The sequence below is a fragment of the Saimiri boliviensis genome, chromosome 2, assembly GCF_048565385.1.
Source record: "Saimiri boliviensis isolate mSaiBol1 chromosome 2, mSaiBol1.pri, whole genome shotgun sequence".
In the NCBI taxonomy this organism is placed as follows: Eukaryota; Metazoa; Chordata; class Mammalia; order Primates; family Cebidae; genus Saimiri; species Saimiri boliviensis.
The window spans coordinates 96623534-96650321 of record NC_133450.1 but is presented as its reverse complement, the minus strand read 5'-3'; the positions used below and the strand labels follow the sequence as shown (position 1 = coordinate 96650321).

Genomic DNA, 26788 nt, shown 5'->3' with positions numbered 1-26788 from the left:
GCTATATATCTGAGTAAGTTATGGCCTTTCTTAAGAGGTAAATAAATATGTAAACAAGAATGTGATTAATAATGCAAGAATAAAAAGGTTTTCTCTCTCCCTAAGACACTTAACCTAACAATATAAAGAATGACATTCTAGGCTGGGTGCAGTGGCTCATGCCTGTAATCCCAGCACTTTGGGAGGCTGAGGCAGGTGGATTACCTGAGGTCGGCAGTTTGAGACCACTCTGACCAACATGGAGAAACCCCATCTCTACTAAAAATACAAAAATATCCAGGTGTAATCCCAGCTACTCGGGAGGCTGAAGAGAATCGCTTGAACCCGGGAAGTGAAGGTTGCGGTGAGCTGAGATTGTGCCATTGTACTCCAGCCTGGGCAGCAAGAGTGAAACTCAATCTCAAAGAAGAAGAAAAAAGAATGACGTTCTAGTAATATCTGGAAGGTTGAGCTGGAATTTGTTATCTGGCCACAAAAACATAGTCTAAGCAAAGTAAAAATATGTACAAAGGCACAGAGATAGGAAATAGAACCACTTACTTGAAGACTTGTAAATAATTAATAACCAGGCCAGATGCAGTGGCTCATGCCTATAATCCCAGCACTTTGGGAGGCTGAAGTGGGCGGATCATTTGAGGTCAGGAGTTTGAGGCCAGACTGGCCAATATGGTAAAACCCCATCTCCACTAAAAATACAAAAATTAACTAGGCATGGTGACACACACCTGTAATCCCAGCTACTGGGGACACTGAGGCAGGAGAATCACTTGAATCTTGAGGGCGGATGTTGCAGTGAGCCAAGATCATGTCAATACGGTACAACCTGGGAAACAAAGTGAAACACATTCAATAAAAAGTAAAATGAAATAATTCAGAATGACCAAACCATAAGTTTGAAGGTGGGGCTAAAAGGAAGGATGGGAAGGTGGAGCTAGACAATAAAAGACCTTTTCTGTATTAAAAATGTATGGACTTTTTTCTGGAATAGTGTAATCAGATGTACTTTTTTCTTTTTTTTGAGACGCAGTCTCACTCTGTCTCTAGGCTGGAGTACAGTGGCACGATCTGAGCTCACTGCACCTCAGACTGCCTGGCTCAAGCAGTTCTCCTGCCTCAGCCTCCCGAGTAGCTAGGACTAAGACACACACTACCACGCCTGGCTAATTTTTTTATTTTTAGTAGAGACAAAGTTTCACCATGTTGGCAGGATGGTCTCAAATCTCTTGACCTCGTGATCCTGCTGCCTGGGCCTCCCAAAGTGCGGGGATTACAGGGATGAGCCACTGTGGCTAGTGAGATCTACTTTTTAAAAAGAAGTTCCGGCCAGGCATGGTAACTCACATCTGTAATCCCCGCACTTTGGGAGGCAGAGGCAGGCAGATCACCAGAGGTCAGGAGTTAGAGACCAGCCTGACCAACATGGAAAAACCCCTTCTCTATTAAATATTACAGTGGGAAAACAGCAAATGGTGTAAAAACACTATAGATACCACTTTAACCAATTGATTAAAGTTTTTGTTTTGTTTTGTTTCTGAGATGGAGTTTTGCTCTTGTTGCTGAGGCTGGAGTGCAATGGCAGAATCTTGGCTCACTGCAACGTCCGCCTCCTGGGTTCAAGTGATTCTCCTACTTCAGCCTCCCAAGTAGCTAGGATTAACAGGCATGCACCACTACTCCTGGATAATTTTTTTTTATTTAGTAGAGACTGGGTTTCTCCATGTTGGCCAGGCTGGTCTCAAACTCCTGACCTCAGGTGATCCACCCACCTTGGCCTCCCAAAGTGCTGGGACTAGAGGCATGAGCCACTGCGCCCAGATCAATTGAGTAAAGTTAACATCATAGTAATGGAACAAATCAACATCAGGAACCTCCTGATATAATGCATTGAGGAGAATGCAGCATCATAACTTCTGTGGTAATCCTACCAAAATGTATAACCTAAATATAATTGTAAGGAAACACTATAAGATCACTTGTGTCTACTCTTGAAAACTGTGAATATCATGAAAGACAAAGGAAAGAAGTGAAGATTAAAAGAAACTAAATACAAATTAAATCTGTACATAATGCAATAATTCTGGATATTATTTCCATAAAGGACTTTATTAGAATGATTGGAAAAATATGAATAAGGTCTGCAAATTACATAATAGTATACATACTCAGTTTTATTTCTGTAATTATACTGTGGTCCTATAGGAGAATTTTCATTTTTAAAGAAGTATACATTGAAGTACTTAGGGCAAAGGAGTGGCATACAACTTGCTCTCAAATGATTTTTTGAAAATCACGTATAGAACAGTGATGTTCACAGCAGCAGCATTTACAATAGCCAAAAGTAGGGTCTACCTAAGTATGCATTGGTGGATGAATGGATAAACAAAATATGGTGTATACATGCAATGGAATATTATTCAACCTTAAAAAGAAAGGATATTCTGACCTAATGCTACCTTGAAGACATTATACTAAATGAAAGTCACAAAAGGACAAATATATGAATCTACTTATATGAGGTACATATAGTAGTCAAATTCATAAGTACAGAAAGTAGAGAGATGGTTGCCAGAGCCTGGAGGAGGAGGGAATGGGGAGTTACTGTTTAATGAATGGGTATAGAGTTTGATTGTGGAAAGATGAAAAGCTTCTGTAGATGGATAAAGGTGATGGTTGCACAACAATGTGAATGTACTTAATGCCACTGAACCATACACTAAAAAATGGTAAAATAGTAAGTTTTAGGTTCTATTTCACCACAGTTTTGAAAATTAAAAATAAATCATGTATAGAGGGGGAAATTTTAAAAAGTAGTCAAATGAACAGTTACCATCTGAAGAGGTGGATAGAATTAAGAATGAAGGTAGAGGAATCAAAAGGCTGTTGTAATAATCCACTGTAGTGGTGCAGATGGCGAAAATGGATGCATCTAAGACAATATAAGTAGTATTAGAGACTGATAGTATACTATTTTAGACTTCTTCATCACATTCAGCTTCTGGTAGATGCATCACATTCAGCTTCTGGTAGATGGTAGTACTGTTACCAAAACACAGTCAGGCACCACATAACAGTATTTCAGTCAGTGACTCACCACACATACAACAGTGGTCCCATAAGATTATAATGAAGCTGAAAATTCCTATAACCTAGCGTTGTAGCCATTGTGACATCATAACACAATGCATTACTCACATGTTTATGGTGAAGCTAGTGTAAACAAACGTGTGCTGCCAGTGGTATAAAAGTATAGCACATACAGTTATGTACAGTATGTAATTCTGGATAATAAATGATTATGTTACTTGTTTATATATTTATTGTTATTTTAGAATGCATTTCTAGTTATTAAAAAAAAGTTAACTAAAAAATAGCCTCACATAGGTCCTTCAGGAAGTATTCCAGAAGAAGACATTGTTACCATAGGCAATGACAGCTTCAAGCATGTTGTTGCCTCTGAACCCCTTACAGTGGCATAAGATGTAGAGTTAGAAGACAATGATGGATGATCCTGACCCTGTGTAGGCCTAGGCTAATGTGTGTGTTTATTGTCTTAGATTTTAAGAAAAAAATTCAAAAAGTAAAAAATGAAAACATTTTACAATAGAAAAAAAGCTTCTTGAATAAGGATATGAAGAAAGAAAATATTTTTGTACAGCTGTATAATGTATTTGTGTTTTAAGCCAAGTGTTATTACAAGAGTCAAAAAGTTAAAAAGTGTATAAAGTTAAAAAGCTACAGTAAGCTAAGGTTAATTTAGTTTCAGTTTTTAAAAATGTAGTGTAACATAAATTTATAATGTTTTTAAAGTCTACAGTGGCGTACAGTAATGTCCTAGGACTTCACATTCACTCACCATTCACTCATTGACTCACCCAGAGCAACTTCCAGCCCCGTAAGCTGCATTCATGTTAAGTGCCCTATACAGGTGCGCCACTTTTTATCTTTTATACCACGTTTTTACTGTATATTTTCTATGTTTAGATACATAAATACTTACCATCATGTTATACTTGCACATAGCATTTGGTATAGCAGTAACATGCTGTACAGGTTTGTAGCCTAGGAATATAGACTATCTACCATATGGTCTAGGTATATAGTAGGCTATACCATCTAGGTTTGCGTATGTATACTCTGTAATATTTGCACACTGACAAATTGTGCATTTATAACAATGCATTTCTCAGGACGTATCTCTGTCATTAAGCAACACATGGCTGTACAGTAGTTATGAGTAGATGCCCAGGCTTCTGTCTTTGCCTAGTGATTCACCTGCCTAACACAAATTTACTCTTAATAAGTTGGCTCACATGTTATGAGAAGTCCTCCCTGAGACTCTGAACAGTTATTCTCTTTACCACATACCCTTTCTTGGAGTGAATTAGTCTTTTTCTCTTCCTAGATTTTGTGATAGCATATTTTGCATTTGTATAACAATGTATCAAAATAGATGGTTTATCTGGTCTTCCATATTCTGAGCTCCTAGAGAGCAGAAACCATGGTCATGTTTATGAATCCATGCCACCTTTCATAGAGTGTGGTGTATGACAGGTACTCGGCAAATGTTTGAATGAAATCAGTATGTTACCATGTACCTATACTATTTTTCTTCATGATGTACTTTCTTCTTTCTCTCCAGGTCCCCAAAGTTTACACTCTACTTTAATAGTCCTGTAACTGGCCTTTCTACTTTTATTTTGTAGTTCCTCTGTAGCAGACCTTACATTAATGTCAGATTAGTGGAATTCCATATTTTGGAATAGATGTATAAAAACCTTCAATATCTTCCCATTTTCTAAAGAATAAGTTCAAGTTCACCAGAAGGACTTGAGACTCTTCATACTATGTTCTCAGAATATACCATCTTTATTTCAGATTCTGTTTACTTACCTGCTTAACTGTATTCAACAAGTATCTAAACACACCTGCCTTTTGTAAGGCTTTGTTAAAGAAGAAAGTTTACTAAATATGATGTATGCTCATTATCTTTGTGTTCACTTTTGGTACCTCATTTCCCTTTACTACTTCATTTCATATGGAAGAAAATAGTCTTTGGAGAACACTCAGCCATATTCATATTTAAGCTAGAAGTTCCATTTTAGAATAAAAATGAATAATATAATGAAGTTTAGGATAGGTGGCAAGCCATTCAGCACAGTGTTTGCCTCGTAATAAAAGTTCAATAAATGTTTAAACTGAATTAATTTTGTTTAACTCTTTAAAGATAGAAATGTAAGTTTATGTTGATAACAAAGAACGTTACTGGTTTATTGTTTTAAGCCTGTGGAAACCTGTCTTTTAGTCTATGGTATTTTAACCATTAACATTCGAACTTTGCTTGCTATATATTATTTATAGTTGTAGCACTTTAAAACACAAAATCAGAACATATGTAAGAATTCTACATTACACGTTTTCAAAAATTTCTTTTTACATTCTCTTTATAGGTTATATGTAAAGTCAGATGTGCCACTGAACTTGACAAACACAAGTAAGTTTTATGAGTATCTGAATTTCTATCTAAAAGATCTAAAGTATTAATTCATTAATATTAAGGTTTAGTATCTAAATGATATAATTTTTTTGTATAGTCAACAACTCATGGTAGAAGGGAGTGGTTGTTGAGAGCACCTTCACGGTTTTATAAAAACCAAGTTGTTAGAGTGGTTCAAAGAAAGTAAATTGAGTAACCCCATTTCCCTCCCTTCAGCCATACCGTATTGCTGACTAATATATTTTGTTTGTTTTGGCTTTTGATTTTTTGCTGCTCTGTCCCTGTCCTGTTTGAAATGTCAGATCTAATTTCATAGGGTCCATTTTTGCCAAACTTAGATTATGCTGTTTAGGGTGAGAATGTTCTGTGAAATAAGTAATATTTCAGTACTGATCAATCACAAAAGCAAGAGTGCTAAGCTCTGGAGTCGGGAGATTGGAGTTTCTCACTAACTTGCTGACTGTGCAACTCATGTACCCTCTCTCTGCTTTAGTTTTCTAAACTCCTCTAATTACCTGGATATATAGGTAATTTCAAGTTCCTTTTTGGGTTTCAAACTATGTAGTTGTTTTTATTATTTAATCTGAGAGAACTTTAAAATCCAGCCTTTCAAAACTAAAATCTTTGTGCTTTGCATGTAGACCGAACACTTCAGTTTGCTTGTTACAGATTGCACATTACCTTCAATTTACCTTATTTAAACCATTTCCAAAGGCAGCTACTTTATGATTTCCACTTTTGAAATGACCCAATAGATCAGGAAGCCAGATAAATTTCAGCATCCTGTGTATTTAATTTGAGAGTATAAATGTGTTTGAACTGGGATTACATTCGTACAGATAGTTGTTACTGCTACTTGATACAGATAGCAACCTTAACTGAAGAGTTTTTATGAGGTAGCCTAACTTTTCTTAGGGGGAAGAGGTTAAGGATTTCAGGTGCAGAGTTGCTCTCAATGCACAGTAAATATGCAACTTTATAAGAACATTAGGTATTGATGAGTGCTTGAAACTCTACATATACGGTCCCTATGTTCTTCTTTAGTCAAGTTTGAAAGCATTGTTTGCTATAATCAGAAGTTCCTGAGGAATATTGCTTAAAACATCTTTCTTTAACTCTTAATTATTTTTTAAGGCAATCTTGCTCTCTCACCCAGGCTGCAGTGCAGTGGTGCTGCCTTGGCTCACTGCCATCTCCACCTCCTGGGTTCAAGTGATTCTGTACCTCGGGCTCCTGAGTAGCTGGAATTACAGGCATGTCCCACCACACCCAGCTAATTTTTGTATTGTTAGTAGAGATGGGGTTTTACTATGTTGCCCAGGCCGGTCTCAAACTCCTGGCCTCAAGTGATCTGCCCACTCCTACCTCCCAAAGTTCTGAGATTACAGGTGTGAGCTGCTACACCTGGACTCTTAAAATTAATGTTAGGTAATCAATATAAATTTAGATACAGTATATTAATTTTCAGGCACATTATAAAAGCCTGATAATTCTTGGAATGGAAAGGTTAATGAAAATGTGTTTAATAGTTATAAAAATGAAAAATTCAGGATTACTTGAAATAGAGTTAAAATAGTCCTATCTCATTCCTGGTAGAGACAACAACTTAGTTCAAGTCAACATGAGACTATTTCCGAATAAATGTTTAAAAATCTATGCCATTCTTAAATAATCTAGATACTAATTTTATAATAGCAAAGTTAGCTCAAGTAACAGAGATTATTAAAATTCCTTTAATGAAATTATAAACATTTCAAACTGAAGAAATTATTGTACCTAAAGTAACACACTAATTCAGAATTTTATTTCTTATTAGTTATATAACAATCTAATGTACTTTTTTTCTTTCAGAGTTCTACTGCATTTGGGCTTTATATTGGCAAGCCTTGTCTTTTTAGTGGTGAACTTGACTTGTGCAATGCTAGTTCATGGAGATGTCCCAGAAAATCAGTTGAAATGGACTGTGTTTGTTCGAGCATTAATTAATGATAGCCTGTTTATTCTTTGTGCCATCTCTTTAGTTAGTTACATATGCAAAATTACAAAAATGTCATCAGCAAATGTCTACCTCGAATCAAAGGTAAGTATATTTCTTAAATTGGCACTTAACTCTAACTTCAAATTCTTATCCTACAAATCACATTTTAATGGAAAGTTTAAATTGCTATTTTAGTTGAGATGGGGTCTTGCCATGTTACTCAGGCTGGAGTGCAGTAGCTATTCACGGACATAATCATTGTGCAGTACAGCCTTGAGCTTTTGGGCTCAAGTGATCTTCTGCCTCATCCTCCCAAGTAGCTGAGACTACAGGCATATTTTTTTTTTTTTTTTTAATATCCCGAATGACAGTTACACTTAGAGCATGAAAGAATAATCACTAGAAATTAAAAGTTATTCAGTATTTGGTCCTTACTAAATAACGATTTAAAGCAAATAAATAATATAATAAGCATATTGTATTCTCTGTGACTCTGCATTGCAGGCTCATCACATGAAATAAATCAGAATATATATGAATGGATCAAAAATAGTCTATAATATAAAGCCACACTAACATCTTAAGATTTTGCCCAGTAAGGGTGGCAGGGTTAGCAATATTAAGATGTCATATAAGTAAAAGTTGTTTTTATTTGTATAAAGCTAAGAAAATGTTAGCTTTACCCAATAATATGAAGTCTGTATGATATTTGAAACAACTAATTGTGTAGCAAAATTTGTAAATACCTTGCATCTCCTTTCCTTACACTTTGGATCAACAAACAGAAGTCAGATACTAACCCATCACAAAGAAACTTGAAAGTTTCTACCATTGTTGATTGACCATGTGGTTGAGTAGAAAATTGGTCATCACGGTTTATGTGTGGCATTGGGTGGGAGGGGGTAGATGTGTGGATATTGGGGTGTGGGTATGTACATGCAAACATGTTTACAATCACTTTCACTGAAGAGCTTGCTTTCTTGCTTTAGTTTGACATCATTGCCTATTCACAAGTAATAAATTGAGCTAGTACGTTAGCCAGTTAAAACAGTCTTCTGAAATATTTTTAGGCTTTTATATTGTCATTGTTCTTAATATAGTCCTGGTAAAGTAAGGTACTATAATTAAGTATATGGTAACCAACTTGTACTTTAAATGTAGGCAGAGATTTTAATTTTACTTTTAAAATATATTTCAGTGGAATGCTGAAGAAAATACTTTATGTGTGTATATATATGTATAAATGTATATATATAAAGAGAGAAAGAAGAGACAAAGAAAATAAGACTTTCAAACCTATTAATCTTACCTGGAAAATTATTTTATTAAATTTCTAACATTTAAATATTCTAGTTAATTCGGGCTTTGGTTTGAATGTTAAGAATAAAACTGTCACTGTTATGGTTCATAATCTATTGGTAGGAGCAACGGCATCTTTACTCAGGATACTAACATCACTATAGAATTCATACCTCTTGCTTGTCTAGGGATAAAGCATAAACAGATGTTGAATTTCAAGTGCTGCTTCTCTAGATAGTTAGTGTATTGCTAAATTTGGTTTTTTACTTGCTTTGAAATGGATAATACTCTGAATAAAGTCACCAATCTGAGAAGAAAATTTCATTTAATAAATCCTCCAGAATTATTCAAACACTGTTCCCTTACTATCATATGAAAGGTATTTACTTATTGTTATTTAAAGTTTTAAATTTAAAAGCTGCATGGATTCGGAATTATCCAGGAATACTATAGATATACACGTTTAGTCATGTTCACCTATAAAAGTAGATGACATACTAGATGATTTGTTAATATTGTATTGTTAAGTAGTTCCCAGTCTTCCTAACTATATTATAAACTTCTGTATTCAAATAGCAGGTCGGCTGGGTGAGGTAGCTCACACCTGTAATCCCAGCGCTTTAGGAGGTCAAGGCAGGCAGATCACGAGGTCAAGAGATTGAGACCACCCTGGCCAACATGGTAAAACCTCCTGTCTACTAAAAATGCAAAAATTAGCCAGGTGTGGTGGCATGCACCTGTAGTCCCAGCTACTCGGGAGGCTGAAGCAGGAGAATCACTTGAACCTGGAAGGCAGAGGTTGCAGTGAGCCAAGATCACACCATTGCACTCCAACCTGGGCAACAAAATCAAAACTGCACCTCAAAAAAAAAAAAAAAGCAAGTCATCTTGCTTTCATGTTCTACTTGTAAAATCACTAGACTCATTTTTGGCTTTTGAGTTCTATAGAAGTGTACAGTAATAGTCATTCCTTTTATTCAGTGAACAAGTGTTAACATCTACCTCTTTAACTTTTTTTTTTTTTCTCTCTCTCTCTCTCTCAATACCTTTGGTACTTTTTCACCATCAAACTGACCCTGTTTCTTGCTGTCTTTAAGAGCATTTCCTTAAAGTTCAGGCTTTTGGTTTTCTGTCATCCTCTTTTTATTATTCCTTCATTCCTTTACATGTTCTGCGATAATAAGATCCTCTGTAATTTGTTTCAACCAATCTTACCTTTCTTATTTCCAAATAATACACAGTATGCCCTCTATCTCTATATCCTTAGGCTGTTTTATTAATCAGGAACAGCCTTCCTCCTCCTACACATCTCTACCAGATTCTTCATATCTTATCCAGCTTTAAAGAAGTCACTTAATCTTTCCCCTTTTTATGAACTCAATTTGATCCCTTCTCCCCCAACTCCAAAATAAAATTTGGAAATAGCTTCCACTATCTGAATTCTCTTCAAATTTTATTTATTTCTCTTGGGGTACTTACCAGTTTATACAAGGTGGAATTTGTATGTGCAATCTAATTTTTTTGTATTTTTTAACTGACATGTCAATTTACATATTTTGGGGGTACTTGTGATATTTTGCTACATGTAAACAATAGATAATAATCAAATTAGAGTAATTGGGATATCATTGCCTCAAACATTTATATTTTCTTTGTGTTGGGAACATTACAGTTCTTTCTAGTTATTTTGAAACATAATAAATTGTTATTCACTGTAATTTTCATAATGAACAGTTGAATGCTAGAGCTTATTCCTTCTATCCAACTGTATTTTTGTACTCATCAACCAACTTCTCTTCATCTTCCCCTACCACTCTTTCTTTTTCAGCCTCTAGTAACCATCATTCTACTGTACCTCCATGAGATCCACTTTTTTAGTTCCCACATACAAGTGAGGACAAGTATATTTGTCTTTCTGTGCCTGGCTTATTTTACTTAACATAATGAACTCCAGGTCCATCCATGTTGCTTCAAATGACAGGATTTCATTCTTTTTATGCCCATGTAATGGTTCATTGTATACATACACCACATTTTCTTTATTCATTCATCTATCTGTTGATGGACACTTAGGTTGAATCCATATCTTAGCTAATATGAATAGTGCTACAATAAATAAAGGAGTTGCTGCTGTCTCTTTTACATAGTGATTTTGTTTCTCTTGGATATCTACCCAGCAGTGAGATTTCTGGATCATATGGTAGTTCTATTTTTAGTTTTTCAAGGAACTTCCATACTGTTTTTTGGGTTGGTTGGTTGGTTTTTGAGACGGAGTCTCGGTCTGTTGCCCAGGCTGGTGTATAGTGGCACACTGTTAGCTCACTGCAACCTCTACCTCCCAGGTTCAACTAATTCTCCTGCCTCAGCCTCCTGAGGTGCCCACCACCACACCTGGCTAATTTTTGTTTGTTTGTTTTTTGGGTTTTGTTTTGTTTTGTTTTTGAGACAAAGTCTTGCTCTGTTGCCCAGGCTGGAGTGCAGTGGCGCAACCTCAGCTCACCTTAACCTCTGCTTCCTGGGTTCAAGCAATTCTTCTGCCTCAGCCTCCCAAGTAGCTGGAACTACAGGCACCCACCACCACACCTGGCTAATTTTTGTGTTTTTAACAGAGATGGGGTTTCGACTTATTGGCCAGGCTGGTCTCAAACTCTGGACCTCAGGTGATCTACCCACCCCATCCTCCCAAAGTGCTGGGATTAGAGGCATGAGCCACCACACCCAGCCTTTTATTAATTGTAGTAGAGATGGCGTTTCAGTATGTTGGCCAGGCTGCTCTCGAACTCCTGACCTGAAGTGATCCACCCACCTCAACCCCCTAAAGTGCTGGGATTATAGGCATGAGCCACTGTGCCCATTCTCATACTGTTTTTCATAACAGTTGACCTACTTTACATTCCCATCAACAGTGTACAAGCATTCACCTTTCTCCACATCTCTGCCAGCACTTGATTTTTGTCTTTTTGATGATAACCATTCTAACTGGGGTGAAATGACAACCCATTGTGGTTTTGATTTGCATTTCCCTGATGATTGGTGATGTTGAGTTTTTTTTCATTTAACTGTTGACCATTTGTATGACTGCTTTTGTAGAGATGTCTGTTGAGTTATTTTGCCCATTTTTAGTTTGATTATCTTTTTGCTATTGATTGTTTGAGTTCCTTATATATTCTGGTTATTAATCCCTCATCAGATGGATAACTTGTAAATATTTACTCCCATTCTGTAGGTAGTCACTTCACTTTGTTAATTGTTTCCTTTGCTGCAGCAGGAGCTTTTTAGCCTGATGTAATCCTATTTGTCTATTACTACTTTGGTTACTTTTGCTTTTGAGGTCTTACCCAAAAAATAGTTGCCCAGATGAAGATCCTGGAGCATTTCTCCAATGTTTTCTTCTGGTACTTTCATAGTTTCAGGTCTTACATTTATGTATTTAATCCATTTTCAGTTGATTTTTGTACATGGTGAAAGATGGGGCTCTTTAATTCCTCTGCATATGGATATCCAATTTTCCCAGCACCATATATTGAGATTGTGACTTCTCCCCAGTGTATGCTTTTGGCACCTTTGTCAAAAATAAGTTGACTATGCCAGGCGCAGTGGCTCAAGCCTGTAATCCCAGCACTTTGGGAGGCCGAGGCTGGTGGATCACAAGGTCGAGAGATCGAGACCATCCCAGTCAACATGGTGAAACCCCATCTCTACTAAAAATACAAAACATTAGCTGGGCATGGTGGTGTGTGCCCGTAATCCCAGCTACTCAGAAGGCTGAGGCAGGAGAATTGCCTGAACCCAGGAGGCGGAGGTTGCGGTGAGCCGAGATCGTGCCATTGCACTCCAGCCTGGGTAACAAGAGCAAAACTCCGTCTCAAAAAATAAATAAATAAATAAATAAGTTGACTGTAAGTGCATAGATTTATTTCTGGGTTCTCTGTTCTGTTCCACTGGTCCGTGTGTCTGTTTTTATGCCAGTACCATGCTGTTTTGGATAGCTTTGCAGTATAATTTAAAATCAAATATTGCGATGCTTCCAATTGCATTCTTTTTACTCAGGATTGCTTTAGCTTTTCAGGGTCTTTTGTGGTTCCATACCAATTTTAGGATTTTTTTTTTTCTATTTCTGTGATGAATGTAATCGGTATTTTGACAGAGATTGCATTGAATCTGTAGATCACTTTGGGTAGTATAGAAATTTTCACAATTTTTTTAAAGGAATTTTCACAATATAGATTCTTCCATTCATGAGCATGGGATGTCTTTCCACTTTTTGTGTCCTCTTTAATTTCTTCAATATTTCATGGTTTTCATTGTAGAGATCTTTTACTTCTTATGTTTAATTTATTAGTAGGCATTTTTTTTAGTAGCTGTTATAAAGGAGATTGATTTCTTGATTTCTTTTTCAAATTGATCACTGTTAGGATATAGAAACATTGCTGGTTTTTGTATGTTGACTTTGTATCCTTCAACTTTATTGATCATTTATCATTTCTAATAGTTTTTTTGTGGAGTCTTTTAAGTTTTTCAAAATATGAGATCTTGTCATCTGTAACAAGGATTAATTTGATGTCTTCCTTTTCTGTCTGGATGCCTTTTATTTCTTTCTCTAGCCTAACTGCTCTGGCTTAGACTTCAAGTACTGTGTTGCATATAAGTGGTAAAAGAGGGCATCCTTATGTTGTTCCAGGTTTTAGTGGAAACACTTTCAATTTTCCCCCATTCAGTATAATATTAGCTGTGTGTTTATCATATTTAGACTTTATCTTGTTGAGGTATGTTCTGTGCTGTATTTTTTTAGAGCTTTTATCATTAAAGGATGTTGAATTTTATTGAATGTTTTTTAAGCATCTTTTGAAATGAACACATGATTTTTGTCTTTGCTTCTGTTGCTGCAGTATATCACATTTGTTGATTTGTGTACATGGAACCATCCTTGCATTCCTGGGATGAATCCACTTGATCATGGTGAATGATCTTCTCAGTATGTTGTTGAATTCTGTTTGCCAGTGTTTTGTCAAGGGTGTTTGCAACTATGTTGATCAGAGATGTTGGCCTGTAGCATTTTTTGTTGTTGTCTCTTTGTCTGATTTTGGCATCAGGGTAATTAACGCTGGCCTCATAGAATGAGTTTGGAAGTACTCCCTCCTCTTCAATTTTTTGAAATCATTTTGAGCAGAATTGGTATTAGTTCTTCTTTAAACTTTTGGTAGAATGTAGTTGTGAGGCCATAAGGTCCTGGGCTTTTCTTTGATGGGAGACTTTATTACTGTAAATTCTTACTCATTATTGGTCTGTTCAGGTTTTCTTCATCATTCAGTCATGGTAGGTTATATGTGTTCAGCAACTTACCTTTTTCTTCCAGGTTTTCCAATTTGTTGGCATGTAGTTCGTAATAATCTCTAATTATTTCTTGCATTTCTGTGGTATCTATTATAATATTTCCCTCTTTCTTTTATGTGAACACTGCTTTTATCTTTTAATTTAATTTATTTATTTACTTTGAGACAGGGTCTTGCTGTGTCACCCAGACTGGAGTGGGCAATGATGTGATCTCAGCTCACCACAGCCTCAACCTCCTAGGCTCAAGTGATCCTCCAACCTCAGACTCCAAAGGCTGGGACTACAGGCATGTCCCACCACACGCAGCCGATTTTTAAAATTTTTGTAGACAGGATATATGTTGCCCAGGCTGGTATTGTTTCCCTTTTCATCCCTTTTATTAGTTATTTGGGTCTTCTCTTTTTCTTAGTCTAGCTAAAATTTGTTGATTTGTCTAAAAGACAACACTTTTTGTTTTGTTTTTTTTCTGTACTTTTTAAAGTCTCAATTTCATTTATTTCTGCTTCAATCTTCATTATTTCTTCCCTTTTACTAATTTTGGCTTTGGCTTGCTCTTGCTTCTCTAGTTCCTTGAAGTACATCATTAGATTGTTTATTTGAAGTCTTTCAGTTTTTTTGATGGAGGCATTTATTGCTATAAACTTCCCTCTTGCTACAGCATTTGCTGTATCCTATAGTTTCTGGTATGTTGTGTTTCCGTTTTCATTTTTCTCAAGAAACCTTTAAATTTTCTTGTTAACTTATTCATTGAGCCATTGATCAGAAAGATCTTGTTTAATTTCCATGTATTTTTACAGCTCAGAAGTTCCTCCTGTTACTAATTTCTAGTTTTATTCTGTTGTAGCCAGAAAAGATATTGATATGATTTGACTTTAATTTGTTGAGACTTATTTTGTGACGTAACATATGGTTTATTCTGGAGAATGTTTTTGGTACTGATAAGAAAAATGTGTATTCTGCAGCAGTTGGGTGAAATGTTTCATGGATGTCTGTTATCAATACCGAGGCAGTCCGCCATTACCAAGGCAGTCTGCCATTACTGAGGCAGACCGCCATTACTGAGGCAGTTCTGACTATACTCCTATAAACAAAACTGCAAGGAAGTTCACACAGCAGCTGGGCAGAGCCCACAGCGGTTCAGCAATGCCTCTGCTGGCAGTCTGTGACTAGGCTACCTCCTTGCTGGGCAGGGCATCTCTGAAAAAAGGCAACGGAATGACAGGAACGTATAAATAAAGCCCCACCTTCCTGGGACAGAGCACCTGGGAAAAAGGCGGCTATCAGTTCTGCTGCTGCAGACTTAAACGTACATGCCCAGCACCTCTGAACAGAACAGTGGGGCTTACAGCTCAGTACTTGAGCTCCTATAAGGGACAGACAGTCTCCTCAAGCAGCTTCCTGACCCCCATATAACCAGAGAGACAACTTATAAAGGAGAGCTCAGGCTGACATCTGGTGAGTATCCTTCTGGGACAGAGGTAACAGAAGAAGAAACTGGCAGCAACCCTTACTTTTCTGCAGCCGCTGCAGGTGATCCCCAGGCAAGCAGGGCATGGAGTGGACTTACAGCAGTCCTGCAGCAGGGGGGTGCTGACTTAGAAAGAAAACTAAGAAACAGGAAGAAATAACTTCATCAGCAACTAAAAAGACGTCCACTCAGAGACCCCACCTGAAAGTTACCAACCAAAAAGACAACAGGTAGATGAATCTACAAAGAAACCAGTGCAAAAAGGATAAAAATACCCAAAACTAGAATGCCTCTCCTCCTCCAAGGGATCACAGCTCCTCACCAGCAAGGGAACAAGGCTGAATGGAGAATGAGTCAGATGAATTGATTAGAAACAGGCTTCAGAAGGTGGGTAATAACAAACTTCTCTGAGCTAAAAGATCATGTTCTAACCCAATGCAAAGAAACTAAGAACCTTGAAAAAGGGTTTGACGAAATGCTAACAAGAATAAACAGCTTAGAGAGGAATATCAATGAATTGATGGAGCTGAAAAACACAACACGAGAAGCATACACAAGTTTCAATAGCCGAATCAACCAAGCAGAAGAAAGGATATCAGAGATTGAAGATCAACTCAATGAAATAAAATGAGAAGGCAAGATTAGAGAAAAAGTAAAAAGAAATGAACAAAGCCTCCAAGAAATATGGGATTATGTGAAAACACATAATCTACGTGTGATAGGTGTACCTGAATGTGACAGAGAGAATGAATCCAAGCTGGAAAACACTCTTCAGGATATTAGCCAGGAGAACTTCTTCAACCTAGCAAGGCAGGCCAACATTCAAGTCCAGGAAATGCAGAGAACACCACAGAGATATTCCCCAAGAAGAGCAACCCCAAGGCACATAATTGTCACATTCACTAGGGTTAAAATGAAGGAAAAAATGCTAAGGGCAGCCAGAGAGAAAGGTCAGATTACCCACAAAGGGAAGCCCATCAAACTCACAGCAGATCTCTCAGGAAAAACAAGCCAGAAAAGAGTGGGGGCCAATATTCAACATCCTTGAAGAAAAGAACTTTCAACCTAGAATTTCATATCCAGCCAAACTAAGCTTCCTAAGTGAGGGAGAAATCCTTTATGAACAAGGACTTGCTCAGAGATTTCATCACCACCAGCCCTGCTTTACAAAACTCCTGAAGGAAGCACTAAACATAGAAAGGAACAACCAGTACCAGCCACTCCAAAAACGTACCAAATAGTAAAGAGCATCGACACTATGGAATAAACTGCATCAACTAATGGGCAAAACAACCAGCTACTATCAAAATGGCAGGATCAGATTCACACATAACAATATTAACCTTAAATGTAAATGTGTTATATGCCCCAATCAAAAGACACAGACTGGCAAATTGGATAAAAAGTCAAAGCCCATCAGTGTGCTGTATCCGGGAAACCCATCTCACATGCAGGGGTACACAAAGGCTCAAAATAAAGGGATAGAGGAAGATCTACTAAGCAAATGGAGAGCAAAAAATAAAAGCAGGAGTTGCAATCCTGGTCTCTGATAAAATAGACTTTAAACCAACAAAGATCAAAAGAGACAAAGGAGGGCATTACATAATGGTAAAAGGATCAATGCAACAAGAAGAGCTAAGGATCCAAAATATATACGCACCCAACACAGGAGCACCCAGATACATAAAGCAAGTTCTTAATGACTTAGAAATAGACTTAGACTCCCACACTTAAATAATAGTGGGAGACTTTAACACTCCACTGTCAACACTAGATCAGTGAGACAGAAAATTAACAAGGATATCCAGGACTTGAACTCAGACCTGGACCAAGCAAATCTAACAGATATTTACAGAACTTGCCACCCCAAATCCACAGAATATACATTCTTCTCAGCACCACATCACACCTACTCTAAAATTGACCACATAATTGGAAGTAGATCACTCCTCAGCAAATGCAAAAGAACAGAAATCATAGCAGTCTCTCAGACAACAGTGCAGTCAAATTAGAACTCAGAATTCAGAAAGTAACTCAGAACCACACAACTTCATGGAAACTGAACAACTGACTCTTCAATGTTGACTGGATAAACAATGAAATGAAGGCAGAAATAAAGATATTCTTTGAAACCAATGAGAATGAAGATACAGCATACCAGAATCCCTGGGACACATTTAAAGCAGTATCTAGAGGAAATTTTATAGCAACAAATGCCCACATGAGAAGAAAGGAAAGATCTAAAATCGATACTCTATCATCAAAATTGAAAGAGCTAAAGGAGCAAGATCAAAAAAACTCAAAAGCTAGCAAAAGACAAGAAATAACTAAGATCAGAGCAGAACTGAAGGAGATAGAGACACACACAAAAAAAAACCCTTCAAAAAATCAATAAATCCAGGAGCTGGTTTTTTGAAAAGATCAACAAAATAGAGCAGTAGCCAGAGTAATAAAAAAGAAAAGAGAGAATAATCAAATAGATACAATAAAAAATGATAAAGGGAATATTGCCGCACATTCCACAGAAATACAAACCACCATCGGAGATTACTATAAACAACTGTATGCACATAAACCAGTAAACATGGAAGAAAAGGATAAATTCCTGGACACTTACACCCTCCCAAAGCAAAATCGGAAGAAGTCAAAACCCTCAATAGACCAATAACAAGGGCTGAAGTTGAGGCAGCAATTAATAGCTTACCAACCAAAAAAAAGCTCGGGTCCAGATGGGTTCACAGCCGAATTCTACCAGACATGCAAAGAGGAGCTGGTACCACTCATTCTGAAACTATTCCAAACAATTCAAAAAGCAGGAATCCTCCCCAGATCATTTTATGAGACCAGCATCATCCTGATACCAAAACCCAGCAGAGACTCAACAAGAAAAGAAAACTTTAGGCCAGCATCCATGATGAACACTGATGCAAAAATCTTCAATATAATACTGGCAAAATGATTGCAACAGCACCTCAAAAAGCTTATCCATCACGATCAAGTAGGCTTCATCCCAGGGATGCAAGGCTGGTTCAACATACACAAGTCTATAAACGTAATTCACCACATAAACAGAACCAAAGACAAAAACCACATGATTATCTCGGTAGATGCAGAGAAAACCTTTGACAAAATTCAACAGCCCTTTATGCTAAAAAACTCTCAATAAACTAGGTATTGATGGAACATATCTCAAAATAATAAAAACTATTTACAACAAACCCACAGCCAATATCATACTGAATGGGCAAAAATTGGAAGCATTCCCTTTGAAATCTGGCACTAGACAAGGATGCCCTCTCTCACCACTCCTATTCAATATAATATTGGGAGTTCTAGCCAGAACAATCAGGCAAGAAAAAGAAATAAAGTGTATTCAATTAGAAAAGAGGAAGTCAAATTGTCTCTATTTGCAGATGATGTGATTGTATATTTAGAAGACCCCATCATCTCAGCCTAAAATCTCCTGAAACTGATAAGCAATTTCTCAGCAAAGTCTCAGGATACAAAATCAATGTGCAAAAATCACAAGCATTCCTATACTCCAATAGCACACTTAAAGAGAGCCAAATCAAGAAGGAACTGCCATTCGCAATTGCTACAAAGAGAATAAGATACCTAGGAATACAACTAACAAAGGATGTAAGAAGGACCTCTTCAAGGAAAACTACAAACCACTGCTCAATGAAATAAGAGAGGACACAAACAGATGGCAAAAAATTCCATGCTCATGGTTGGGAAGAAGCAATATGAAAATGGCCATACTCCTCAAAGTAATATACAAATTCAACGCTATCCTCTGTCAAGCTACCAATGGCCTTCTTCACAGAACTGGGAAAAACCACCTTAAACTTCATTTGGAACCAAAAGAGAGCCCACATAGCCAAGTAAAGTCTAAGCAAAAAGAACAAAGCTGGAGGCATCACACTACCTGCCTTCAAAGCATACTACAAAGCTACAGTAATCAAAACAGCATGGTACTGGTACCAAAACAGATATAGACCAATGGAACAGAACAGAGGCCTTGGAGGCAACACCACACATCTACAACCATCTGATCTTTGGCAAACCTGACAAAAACAAGCAATGGGGAAAGGATTCCCTGTTAAATAGATGATGTTGGGAAAACTGGCTAGCCATGTGCAGAAAGCAGAAACTGGACCCCTTCCTGACACCTTAGACTAAAATTAACTCCAGATGGATTAAAGCTTAAACATAAGACCTAACACCATAAAAACTTTAGAAGAAAACCTAGGCAAAACCATTCAGGACTTAGGCAGAGGCAAGGACTTCATGACTAAAACACCAAAAGCATTGGCAACAAAAGAGAAAATAGACAAATGGGATCTAATTAAACTTTAGAGCTTCTGCACAGCAAAAGAAACAATCATTAGAGTGAACCAGCAACCAACAGAAAGGGAAAAAATTTTTGCAATCTATCCGTATGACAAAGGACTTATATCCAAAATCTTCAAAGAACTAAAACAGATTTACAAGGAAGAAAAACCCCATTCAAAAGTGGGTGAAGGATATGAACAGGCACTTTTCAAAAGAGGACATATATGAGGGCAACAAACATATGAAAAAATGCTTATCATCCCTGGTCATTAGGGAAATGCCAATCTAGTTGTATATATGTATGGGGTATATAAGGTATTTGTGATACAAGCATGAGAAGCATAATAATCACATTATGGAAATGGAATATCTGTCCCTTCAAGTATTTAACTTTTGTGTTACAAACAATTCAATTATACTTTTATTTTAGAATACACAAATTATTATTGATTATGGTCATTCTGTTGTGCTATCAAATACTATGTCTTATTCATTCTTTCTAACTACTTTTGTACCCATTAACTATCCCTACTCCTCCCTAACCCTTCCACTACCCTTCCCAGCCTCTGGTAATCATCCTTCTACTCTCTATCTCTGTGAGTTCAATTGTTTTGATTTTTAGCTCCAGCAAATAAGTGAGAACATGCAATGTTTGCCTTTCTGTACCTAGTATATATTATTTAACATGATGATCTCCAGTTCCATTCATGTTGTTGCAGGTTACAGGATGTCATTCTTTTTTTATGGGTGAATAGTATTCTCTGTTGTGTATAAGTACAACATTTTTTTTTCTTTTTTTCTTTTTTTTTTTTTTGAGACAGGGTCTTGCTCTGTCACCCAGGCTGGAGTGCAGTAGCACAGTCTCAGCTCACTGCAACCTCCACCTCCCAGGTTCAAGCAATTCCCCTGCCTCAGTCTCCTGAGTAGCTGGGACTACAGGGGCACACCGCCATGCCCAGCTAATTTTTATAATTTTAGTAGAGACAGGGTTTCACCTTACTGGCCAGGCTGATCCGGAACTCCTGACCTCATGATCTGCCCACCTCAGCCTCCCAAAGTGCTGGGATTACAGGCGTGAGCCATCATGCCCAGCAGTACTACATTTCTTTATCTGTTCTTCTGTTGATGGACATTTAGGTTGCTTGGAAATCTTGGCTGTGTAAACAGTGCTGCAACAGACATGGGAGTGCAGATATCTCTTTGATAAACTGATTTGCTTTTTTTTTTTTTTTTTTTTTTTTTTTTCAGTATATACCCAGCATTTGGGATTGCTGGATTGTATGGTAGCTCTATTTTTTGTTTTTTGAGGAGCCTCCAAACCATTCTCTGTAGAGGTTGTACTAATTTACATTCCCACCAACGGTGTCCAAGGTTTCTTTTCTCCTAACAACCTCACCAGTATTTTTTATTACCTGTTTTTTGAATAAAAGCCCATTTGACTGGGCTGGGGACCTCAAAACTACAAACCTCATTGTAGTTTTGATTTGTATTTCTCTGATAATAAATGAAGTTGAGCACTTTTTTTTTTTTTTTTAAGACAGAGTCTCGCTCTTATCTCCCCAGGCTGGAGTTCTGTGGCGCCATCTCGGCTCCCTGCAGCCTCGACCTCCTGGGCTCAAGCAGTCCTCCCACTTCGGTCTCCTAGTAGCTGGTACCACAGGCATGCACTACCACGCATGGCTAATTTTTGTACTTTTTGTAGAGATAATGTCTCACTAAGTCACTCAGGCTGGTCTCAAACTCCTGAGCTCAAGCAGTCTGTCCAACTCGCCCTTCCAAAGGGCTGGGATTACAGGCATGAGCCTGAGCACTTTTTCATATTCTTGTTTGCCATTCGTATGTCCTCTTTTCACAATTATCTATTCAAAGCTTTTGACCATTTTTTTTCTCTTTTCGAGACAAAGTATCACTTTGTTGCACAGGCTGCATTGCAGTGGTATAGTCACAGGTCACTGCAGCCTCAATCTCCCCAGCTCAAGCAATCCTCCTGCCTCAACTTCCTCAGAAGCTGTGACTAGAGATGCACACCACCATACCCTACTAATTTTTTATTTTTCGTAGAAACAAGGTCTCACTATGTTCCCCAGTCTGGCCTCAAACTCAGTCTTAAGCTATCTTTCTGACTTGACCTCTGAAAGCACTGGGATTACAGGCATGAGCCACTATGCCCAGCTTCCCATTTTTAAATCAAATTATTAGATTTTTTTTTTCCTATAGAGTTTTTTGAGCTTCTTATATATTCTGGTTGTTAATCTGTTGTCAGATGGGTAGTTTGCAAATATTTTATTTCTTTCTGTGGGTTGTCTCTTTACTTTCTTAACTGTGCAGAAGCTTTTTAACTTGGTATGATCTGATCCAACCATTTTTGCTTCGATTGTGCTTGTGGAGTATCACTCAAGAAACTTTGGCCCAGACCAATGTCCTAGAGAGTTTCCCCAATACTTTCTTGTAGTAGTTTCGTAGTTTGAGGTCTTAGGTTAAGTCTTTAATTCATTTTGATGTAATGTTTTCATGTGGCAAGAGGTAGGGTATAGTTTCATTCTTCTGCATATGTACATCCAGTTTTCCAAGCACCATTTATTGAAGAAACTACCTTTTCCCCAGTGTATGTTCTTGGCACCTTTGTCAAAAATGAGTTCACTGTAGGTTTGTAGATTGGTTTCTGGGTACTCTATTCTGTTTTACTAGTTTATGTGTCTGTTTTTATGTCAGTACCATGCTGTTTAGGTTACAAAAGCTCTATACTATAATTTGAAGTCAAGTAATGTGATTCCTCCAGTTTTGTTCTGTTTGCTGAGGGTGGCTTTGGCAATTTGGGGTCTTTTCTGTTTCCATATAAATTTTAGGTTTTTTTTTTTTCATTTCTGTGAAGACTGTCATGGGCATTTTAATAGTTATTACATTGAATCTGTAGATTGCTTTGGATAGTATGGGCATTTTAACAATACTGATTCTTCCAATTCATGAATATGAAATATCATTCCATTTTTTTTGATGTCTTCTTCAGTTCTTTTCATCGTGACTTACAGTTTTCATTATAGAGATCTTTCACTTCTTTAGTTAATTTAGTCTAGATATTTAATTTTATTTGTAGCTGTTATAAATGGGATTACTGGCTTGATTTCTTTTACAGATTGTTCACTGTTGGCATGTAGAAATGCTACTGATTTGTGTATGTTGATTTTTGTATCCTGCTATTTTTTAAAATTTGTATTCATTAAGCAACTGAAACAGTGCTGTGATTTGATTCTTTTTCAATCTGTCACTTGCTTTTTAAATACTAGTTATTATAAATTTGAATAGTTTATTTCTACTCTTTCATTTTTTTACTCTCTCATGTATTTAAGGTTGCTACTTTCTTCCATGTCAGTGTCCTTGTATAGACATTTAATTCATCTTTTTGTAAACTACTACGGGTATTTAGAGCAATATGTTTTCTGAAGTACTGCCTTGGCAGCTTTCCATAATCTTGGAATGTTGTAGCGGCACATTATTTAACAAAAATAAAGAAAATTTCTGTTTGGATTTCAGCCCAGTCTCAAACATTGCATATTTATACGTCAGTATGAGTTAGATATTATAGTTACAGGTCTTCCTTCAGCTCACCTTGGGAAAAAAGCCTAAAATTCACAGATATATTCTTTCTTTTTTCTTTTTTTTCTTTTTTCTTTTTTTTTTTTTTTTTTTTTGAGACATGATCTTGGTCTGTCTTCCAGGCTGGAGGTCCAATCTCAGTTCACTGCAACTTCCACCTCCTGGGTTCAAATGATTCTTGTGCCTTAGCCCCCTGAGTATCTAGGATTACAGGCATGAGCCACTACACAGGCTAATTTTTGTGTTTTTAGTACAGATAGGGTTTTACCATGTTGACCAGGCTAGTCTCAAACTCCTGGCCTCATGTGATCTGCCTGCCTCAGCCTCCCAAAGTGCTGGGATTCCAAGCATGAGGCACTACATGCAACCATGTTCTTTAGGTTACTTATCTTCCATATGAAATTATAAATTTTACCCTTTGATTGATTGTCCATGCTTGGAATCTGACCTACTAAATAATGTAGAATTTCTGTATTCCAGATTCTTGTCAGAGAAAATAAACTCTCAGCTGTCAAATTCAGAAGTTTAGTTGCCAGAAAGATGAACTGAAGGATATGCGGTCCATTTCTATCCATTTACCCACCTATTCCATTTTATGCTCAGACCAATCCAGATCGTTGAAGTTTTGTACCAAGACTACATTGTATCCTAGATAGAGTCATCTTTTCTGATCTCCACTTTGATACAATACTTTGGCCTACATCAACGTATTTGTAACATTTCTTGTAAGAAAAGTATTTTAAGGCCATAATTGTATAATATTGTTGAGGATATTGTCTATGCTGTGTCTCCAGAAAAGATACTTTGCTCATATTCAGTACCTAAAACTGATACTGGTTAAATCCTTCTTTCCTCTGGCTGCTGTGTTCAAAGGCAAACATGTGGCTCACCTCTGTCAACCATAGTTGACCTTATGATACCTATTTTTGGTACTGGCTCTACCTCTAGTTTCATCTCTTTCTTACCCACCACCCCCTCACATACACACACACACATACATTTCTATATATTTTTATTTTCTGTATATCTCTGTAATTGCTTCAAATTCTCTTGTGCAGTGAGAGTGGTATAAATAAAAAATAGAATCAGATATACCTTATATTTCTTTTGTCAGGTATATCAATTTGAAATTAATATGGAAAGACCTTAGAGAGAATGTATTACAGTGATTAAAAGATGGAAACTGGCCAGGTGTGGGGGGCTCATGCCTATAATCCCAGCACTTTAGGAAACCGAGGCAGATGGATCACTTGAGGTCAGGAGTTCAAGACCAGCCTAGTCAACATGGTGAAACCCCATTTCTACTAAAAATACAAAAGTTAGCTGGGCATGGTGGTGCATGCCTGTAATCCCAGCTTCTCAGGAGGCTGAGGCAGGAGAACTGCCCAGGAGGCGGAGGTTGCAGTGAGCTGAGATTGTACCACTGCACTCTAGCCTGAGCAAGAGAGTAAGACTCCCTCCGTCTCAAACAAACAAGTAAACAAACAAAAGTTTGGAAATTTAGGATCAGAGCGATAAGGATGTAAATTTCAGCTCTGCTGCTTACTGGCTGTGTGATCTTAGTCAAATTGCAGCATCTTTAAGCTTCGCTTTCCTATCTGCAAAAAGGAGATAATGATAGTGCTGTCATGGGATGCTATGAGGATAGGAGCAGTACGTACATTATAAGGTTGTTGTAAGGATTAAATTAAAAAATACGTAAAGTACTTGGTATAATGACTATCAATAAAAAATCGCTTATAAATGTTATTTATTATGTATTCATGTACTTAGGGGGTGTAACCAAACTTCAGAGAGTTTCTGAACGCATGAAAATATTGGCAAAATTTGACTGGAGAGGGGTCCTGTGTAATAATCAAATCCTGAAAAGGAGCAGTCACTGGAAAAAAAAAAAATTACTGAAGAACAGGATTCCCTGTTAGAATATTTTAACTTTGCTTAACTCTACATGATTTATTTTCTACTCCATTTTGATTTTGATAAGATTTGATGTGTCTGATAGATGATATTTCATCGAATAAGTAATTTTTCTTAGAAATTTTTGGAACAAATATGAAATGGCCTTTTTGGTGGGTATTTTTATTCTGAAATCTCATCTTTTGCTGCAGTCTCAGTTTTCCTTTATTTGCATTGAGATGATAGACTGAATACTGTCTTTTAACTTTTTGTCTATTACTAACATTTTAAGTGTGCCTCACTAACACTAATGTAGGCAAAGTTTTATGGAGTTTAATTATTAATGAACACCCCCCTTTTATAGGGTAACTCAAGTAGTTTCCATTTATTACCATGATTGTCAATATTTGTCTTTCTCTCATTAAGGTTTTTTGTTTTTTGTTTTTTGTTTTTTGCTGTTTGCTTTGCCTTCATTTGTTGAATTTTCGGAACACATTTACTTTTTATCAGAATTATAACTTTATCAGAATTATAAATCAATGAAGTAAATAAACTTATTTACTTTTTATCAGAATTATAACTTTTAATATTAAAATGCATGCTAATAGTTATTTTTATTCTAACATTTTCTATTTCAGAAAAAATAAAAGCAGTTATAAGAATATAGAAGACATGTCACTTTTTTTTTTTTTTTTTTTTTGAGACGGAGTTTTGCTCTTGTTACCCAGGCTGGAGTGCAATGGCGCCATCTCGGCTCACCACAACCTCCGCCTCCTGGGTTCAGGCAATTCTCCTGCCTCAGCCTTCTGAGTAGCTGGGATTACAGGCACGCACCACCATGCCCAGCTGATTTTTTTCTATTTTTTGTAGAGACGGGGTTTCACCATGTTGACCAGGATGGTCTCGATCTATTGACCTCGTGATCCACCCGCCTCGGCCTCCCAAAGTGCTGGGATTACAGGCTTGAGCCACCGTGCCCGGCCGACATGTCATTTTTAAAAGACAAAATAATTCATCAGCATAAAAAGGTTCAAACCAGTTAGATGCGTAGTCCCTGAGATAGCAAGTTGGGATTCGTTGTATGAAAGACCACTCAAAGAATGGGTAGGAATAAAAGTTAAGCTTTTAGGCTTATATATCTGGCCAGCGATGTGTACAGTTTTATATCTGGATAAGCGTGTAAAAGGAATCATTGGTACTCAAGATCGGTTTGTCTGCCAGCACAGTCAGCCGTTTGCAAATAATACATTCTCTCACTCCCTCCTGAATTTCTAACAGTTTTAATTATTATATAAACCTTTCTGTTTTGTGTTCACTCAATCCGTGATCCTTACTATTTAACATACTGGGATAGGAGACAGCATCAGCCTCTTTTAGAGACACAGTAACA

At 37.1% G+C, this 26788-nt stretch overlaps 1 protein-coding gene across 2 annotated transcripts in view; it reads left to right on the top strand.

Annotated features, from left to right (window-relative positions):
- GPR137C (G protein-coupled receptor 137C) overlaps nucleotides 1–26788 on the top strand; it is a 78905-nt gene that overhangs the window by 30280 nt on the left and 21837 nt on the right. For both annotated transcript variants that reach the window (XM_074393930.1, XM_003930586.4), the window contains exons 2-3: nucleotides 5448–5491; nucleotides 7346–7574. In XM_074393930.1, coding sequence (XP_074250031.1) covers nucleotides 5448–5491; nucleotides 7346–7574 — 273 coding nt within the window. The remainder of the gene's footprint in view (nucleotides 1–5447; nucleotides 5492–7345; nucleotides 7575–26788) is intronic.